This window comes from Plasmodium fragile, assembly GCF_000956335.1.
Source record: "Plasmodium fragile strain nilgiri unplaced genomic scaffold supercont1.97, whole genome shotgun sequence".
NCBI classification, from domain to species: domain Eukaryota; phylum Apicomplexa; class Aconoidasida; order Haemosporida; family Plasmodiidae; genus Plasmodium; species Plasmodium fragile.
The window spans coordinates 1-6,437 of record NW_012192677.1 but is presented as its reverse complement, the minus strand read 5'-3'; the positions used below and the strand labels follow the sequence as shown (position 1 = coordinate 6,437).

The 6,437-nt window shown below is 42.9% G+C and overlaps 3 protein-coding genes across 3 annotated transcripts; 1 reads left to right on the top strand and 2 right to left on the bottom strand.

Annotated features, from left to right (window-relative positions):
- Positions 1 to 134: 134 nt before the first annotated feature.
- Positions 135 to 1,174, bottom strand: AK88_05141 (uncharacterized protein; the record flags this gene model as incomplete). Its single annotated transcript, XM_012482743.1, has 2 exons — positions 135 to 377; positions 638 to 1,174. The coding sequence occupies 2 exons, from the start codon at positions 1,172 to 1,174 to the stop codon at positions 135 to 137; spliced, it is 780 nt and encodes a 259-aa protein (XP_012338166.1).
- A 48-nt stretch (positions 1,175 to 1,222) lies between these two features.
- AK88_05140 (uncharacterized protein) lies at positions 1,223 to 2,426 on the bottom strand (the record flags this gene model as incomplete). The annotated part of the gene is made up of 4 exons (XM_012482742.1): positions 1,223 to 1,302; positions 1,457 to 1,774; positions 1,987 to 2,043; positions 2,330 to 2,426. The coding sequence occupies 4 exons, from the start codon at positions 2,424 to 2,426 to the stop codon at positions 1,223 to 1,225; spliced, it is 552 nt and encodes a 183-aa protein (XP_012338165.1).
- Positions 2,427 to 4,332: 1,906 nt separating this feature from the next.
- AK88_05139 (uncharacterized protein) lies at positions 4,333 to 6,354 on the top strand (the record flags this gene model as incomplete). The annotated part of the gene is made up of 1 exon (XM_012482741.1): positions 4,333 to 6,354. A coding segment is annotated over one exon (2,022 nt), but the record flags the coding sequence as incomplete, so codon positions are not given.
- Between the last annotated feature and the right edge of the window lie 83 nt (positions 6,355 to 6,437).

The following is a 6,437-nucleotide window of genomic DNA, read 5'->3' as shown; positions in this document are numbered from 1 at the left end:
AAAAAAAAAAAAAAAAAAAAAAAAAAAAAAAAAAAAAAAAAAAAAAAAAATAGCTAGTTCACGTAGCTAGCTAGCACGGCCTCACATATAAATTTTTGTTTAAATCTGCTTTAAAAAATAGAAGAACAACACGCTTACGCAATTTTTACAATACTTTTGTTTGTTGCGGCAATTATGCAACCCCTGGGGTGAGAAATTTTCGGATTCTTTATCAAACTCTGCATCATTATGGGAACGTCAAATGTTAAAAAAGGGAAGTTTTCTTTTTTATGGAGAGATGAATATTCCGTCACATCATGTTCATAAAGCTCTGTACCATTTTGCAGCATATGTGTTATTTCTCTTGGGGAGGAACACTTGGTAAATATTTTGTCCAACTATATTGGGGGGGACACGGAGGGGAAGGTCTTAACGAATGGCACTTTCGGCGTGGTGGCTCCAATTGGAATCTTCCTCCCCCGCTTGTCCACTCCTTTAATTTGGTCTCCTTTTATTTGAATTTATTATTATTATTTTATTTGTTTGCGCCCCCCCAATTTGGTACCGTCTTCTGCACATGTGCTACCTGGCACACGCTTCACTCCATTTGCCAGTTTCACTAATCGACAAATTCAATAGGAAGTGAAGTTAAACTGACATTATCTAATATTTTACTTACTTCCACTGTCACGTCTTTCATATCCATATAGTTGTCTTCGTTGGGAATATTGGGATGCGATTCACAATCATTATTGAATTTGTGCGCAGAATGCTTGCGATTCAACCTCTTTTTTCTTATATCCTCCTTCTTCTGTTTATACATACTAAAGAGTGCGTTTAACCGCTTCAGTTCAGATTTCTTCTCACTATCATGATCTCCACTGTAGGTATGCACTTGATCGCTTGCCTGTTCAACAGTTTTTCCCTCGCGGCCTCGATTCCCAACTACACCCGTGTGCTCGTCACGTGTTAAATCTGTAAGGCATGATAGGTATATTGTTTTGACCGAGTCGTCGTTTTCTTCCTCCAGTTCATCTCCTCCGTCTGCTTCTCCATTCTCATCGTCTAAAGTTACCTCCATATAAAGCAGGGTCTCTAAATTCTTCCCCTTTCGAGAAAATTTTATTAACGCTTTTAAATCTTCTTCGGTCATATCAAATATTCCCCCTGTTGCATACCTTTGCCAGTCCTCCATTTTTGGCTCTTTTTTTTTTGCTATCACCTTCATGGGAAGGCCCCTCCGCTACAGCAGCATCTGCACTTGTTCCTTCACAACCATTCTGAGGACTACCACGATTGTTACCCCTTCCAACGAAGCTTCGTCTAAAAGGAGAAACGCCTCTTAATAATTTCGCAGACCATTTTTTAAGAGTGTCTTTTTTTGATTGGCTCCTTCTAGTGTGATCTCTCCGCCTCAGTAATAAAGGTAGATCACCATTTGAGAGCGACGAGGGGAGAACAACAAATGGGTTAATACTCTTTATACACCCCCTTAACACAGTCGCGTCCGAATCATCTTCAGTTGGGTCTTCACTTGATATATTTTTATGACTGCCCTTTTCATCTCTTATAGCAAATTGCCCCTCCCCCAATGAAGGGAGAGTAGTTTGTAACATGGATCCCATATTGTAGGGACCATCTGGGGGTTCTTCTTTTGAGGGGGAGCTTAAAGTGGATTTGCTCGTTGAGTCATTTTCCGTTTCACTATTTTCTACATCAAAATCAGAGTCATACAGCTGGATGCCGTAAAAATTATTGTCTTCTGTCAAATCTGCATGGGAGCTGTAGCTGTCAACTGATTCACTGCAACTTCAGTTTCGCGTCCTACTGTTTCTTCGTTTCTTTTTCCCTAAACGTAAGCTCGCTTCGGAGTAAGCAAAGGGGCATAAAAAATGAGATGAAGGAGGACACATAGGTACGCGAATGGACAAACGAGCAACACCTTGCCGCTCTCTCCTCGTATCAAGAGGCGACTTTGCCATTCTGCTCAGTCCGTTATAGGATTACCGAATGGGTTAAACAACTTCAACTTCCTTCTAGAGGGTCTATCAGCAAATTCCGTGCCTGCACAAAGGTCGCGGCAGTTGTGTGTGTTCACGCTCGTGTGGGTATATGATAAGCGGTGGTGAGACGCGAACACGCATGTGCAGCTACGAGCGAATGTACCTTGAGTCGAAAGGTGCCATCCCCATTGGTGTAGCACAATGTAGTACATTACACTGCCTTTTCTTTTTCTACCACCAGTCACGTATGAAAGTTTTCACATTACACAAATTAATTAACATGACTTTTGTGGTTAAAAAAAAGGAATAAGAATACAAAGTCACCATCAAAATGGGCCCCAAATCACCGTCAAGGATTAGCACAGTTCTGCTTCCCCCACGTGGAGGGGCTCCATTAGGCTCGTTCAGGAAGCTCCCGCCAGGCACATTACCATGGGCGCGCATCCCTCACAGGTAGCAGCATTAGCATGCCCATGCGCATGCATGCACGCGTGCGCCATTCGACGAGCACAGATTAGGTCTTAACCATTAGTACAGCATAGCCAAGAGAAGAGTAACATCCAAGGGAGAGGGGGCTTCATATTGCGAGGGGGGGGGGGTTCTTCCCATGAGGTATTTTTCCTAGTGATGTGAAAATCCCGCCGTTTGTTGTTCTATTTAAAGATGGTAACTATTAACTCTGTACAGATTAAAGTGTGAACCACTGTTCGTTTCACCTTTCAGCACATTTCATAGCCGTTTTTTTTTTTTTTTTTTTTTTCGAATTAAGTGTTGTCTATATGACAAGATCCATAGTGACTCAGATGAACCCTTGGTCATGCACATTTTGGGGGAAAATCGGAAAATAATGGTGAGGGAAAAAAAAAAAAAAAGGACTACATCCCCTTAGTGTTCTACAACCGGGGGGCCACCTTTATGTAAGATGCACTTCTTCGTCGCAGTTTGACTACATTCGTGATGGTAGGGTGGTAGGCATGTTTACAAAAATGCATATGGATGTTTTTTTTTTTTTTTTTTTTTTTTTTCTCCACTTCATTTTCTTCATTTTGCTTTTCCTTCCTTGCAAAGTTTCATTTTGAGCCGCTCAAATGTGCCACCACTCAAAATGAAAGGCAAACCAATGACACAACAAAGTGTGTATGGAGAGATGTATCAATGTTGGACCAGGCAATTTACTACGTCTACTGAGTCATCCTGAGCATTGTGCTGTTCCATTTCGTCACCATACAGTGGTCAGTCATGCTATGGTGCACATGATCGCAAGACACTTCGTGAGGTGCCTCTTATTTTATTTTTACCACGGGATTATTCCATTTGCCTACCCCAAGAATGAACAATAATTGGACTCACCAAAATGAATGTACTATTCGAAACACACTTTGGTGAAGGAATCCAGTGTGCCATTCTTACACATTCTTTTATCCGGTGTTGTGTATAATTCGGTACTCATGACAACTATCCCAGTTGCATTAAAATAAAATGCACCCCGGTGGACATGACCTGTGTTGATATATCGAGGCGGCGCGTGGGTGTCCAAGGGGATGCAGGCTCCCTACGTGGACCCAGACGGCGGCAAAGTCACAGAACGTAGCAGAGTGACACTGCTCCATTTGATCGTTGGACCAGGTGACACATCATGATAAGTCACATGATAACAAGTGAATGAACTGACCAGCTGTGGCCAATCTAACCCTTAAAAAGCAACCCTTGATCCCACCACATATTACACACATTCTCCTTTGCGGGCACTACACCCCTCCTGCACACCGCAAATCGAAGGACCAGCAAAAAAAAAAAAAAAGTTACCACTTTTCAAACCATGCATCTGCGCGATGATGAATATAGAAAAGGAGAATAATATTTTTTTTACAAAGATTGCCTGTTCACGAAGAGGAGATACCACCCACTCCCCTAAACATTTCCAATCTTCCATTTGACTTGGCTACCCCCTCCGCCCCGTTACATGCCGCATTTGTTGTGTATTGTCACATATGCAGCACCTATGTACATCCATCAAATTTCCTGACAAAGTCAGCCTCCTTTTAGAGCGCCTTAGCGGCTTTACCCAGCTGCTTGGAACAGAGTAAGGTATACTACACGGACAAGCATCCCCCTTTTAGATTCAAACCAGATGAGCAACCCTTGTCAAGCTTTTTCCAAAGTGCTAGTTTGTAATGTGGTATTATGAGTCCACCCCTAACCCTACCACCAAATGAGGGATGCAATGTAGTGATAAGCCAGCACACAATAAGTAAATTTTTTTTTTTTTCCCTGTTTTAAGCGTGCCCAATCGAGCTGGTGGACTTTGCCTTCCCTCGCCTTCCCATTTATTTAAAACCAGGACACAGGGATGGTAAAATTAGTATCCTACTTGTCAGGGAGCAAGAAAAGGATAACGTCGGTCAAAAATTTAGAGGGAGCCTTGACATACTACGTGGTGAGCAGGCTTCGTAGCTTGTTCTTTTCTAAAGGGGGCACAAATTATGAAATAGAAATTTGCTCTTGTGATGAGTTAAGTGTAAGCAATCTGTTTCACTCCAAAGTTATTCATTTCGGAGGGGTGCATGGTGATGAGGAGGTGAGGAAATTTCTTTGCACAGTTGTACTTCGTGAGGGGCAACAAAATGTGTCCTCCAATAAAAAGGAAGATACAAGCCCGGAGGAGCAGCCTCAATTGAGCAAAAATAGCGGACGCACAAGTGAAAATTGCAGCCGATGGAATGTCTTCATTTTAAAAATTTTATTTCTGTTGTATAAATATGGGAGGGGGAAGGAGAAGAAGTATTTTGGAGAATTCGCTTCATACGTAACATCACTCTTTCATCGCGAAAATGGAATTATCAAAAGGAAGGACAAACTGTTTTTCCTGATTTTGTTTTTTTTTCTAATCACAAAGACGGACCCATGGAAGGGAAGAAGACGAAAACGCCATGTAGGGGGACGTTGTTCCCAGTTCGCCACAAAGGCAGCCAGAAGAAAAAAAAAAAAAAAAAATTGCGACCATTACAAAAATTTTTATGAGCAACTGAGGAGAAGACGATGTGACGAGTTCAGACTGCGAGCTGCACACAAGTTTCTGCGCACTGGTTTGTGCCACGTGCATCTCATCCAAGAGGGCGCCAATGCGCAGTTGCATTCAGGAGAGGAAAAAAAAACAGTTCTCATTTTGTGTAAAAAGTCGCTTCGCTACCTCAGCGAGGTGTGTGCAAAATGGAAAAGTTCGCAAAATTGCTTGAGCAATGATAACTGCCTTAATTGCCTGAACAGGTCAGGTGAATTTGCGGGGGAGGGAAAAAACTTTTCGGTCAAGGAAAAACACGAACGTTTAAAGAATGCATCGCTCTGGAAACTGATGCACAAAATGAAGCATAGGAAGGCGTGCGGTTGGGGATCTACTATAGGAAAGAGAAAGCGCGCCGACTTGGATACTTCAATGGAGGGGCGTGTGGAGGAAGAAGGGATCCCCGGGGAAGAGAAGCCTAACCCAGATAGACTCTTCACCGTAACCTGCGTGTGCATATACCTGCTATGCAACACCAACTGCTACAACCATTACTACCGTCTGATGAGTCTTCTGAGGGAGATTAGGACCTTCCACTTACACGAGCGAGTGAATCATTTCGTTAACGAGTTAGCCAAGGTGGACCCCAAGTGTCAGCATGTCTGGAACATGAAAAATGCCCTCCTCTACATGTACGTGGAGATGTGCCTCAAGAGGAGTCACCTAGTTGTGAAACAAAAAAAAAATAAGAAAGACGCGCATGTATATTCAAATGAGGAAATTTTAAAATACGTGAAGGACAATTTCCGCTTTTTTGTTAACATATTGGAGCTCAAGTCGTACAACTATATGGCCACGTCTCACATTTGTAAATTTAATCAGCTTATTGGTTTTCTGTGCATGCGAAAAAAGAACGGTCCTTGTGAAAGCACCTCACTTCGCAGAACGATGGAGAAACGGTTTTACACAATTGTAAAGAAAAATGCCTACTACTACGCCATGCACAATTCGTTCCTTCTGGTCCATCTTCAGGATATGTATCTCTCCCTGGTGGAGTGTTTAAGGGACAGCTACTACTGCGTTGCCGTAAGGACAAACCTGTTTACGTATAGTTTCGATTTGGTCAGAGGACATGAACTGTGCAGTGATGATCGGTGGGAGATGGCGAAAGGTGGGTGGGTGGTGGTTGGAAGTCCCCGGTATGGCAGTAACCGATGTGGGTACGAGCGAGCGAACTCCAAGGGCGTGCACACAAGTAACAACCGTCGCAGAGATGGTCGACACGACGGGGGAGAAGGACCCTTACAGGCAATGTCCAACACTATGGAAGAAATCACGTACAGGGAAGAAGTGCACATGGGGTACCCCCCTGTGAGAAGCCATTTTTCCCACCACAAAAGTACATACCTCGAGTATATCCTGTTTGAAAGGGATGAGGGGAAAAAAAAAAAAAA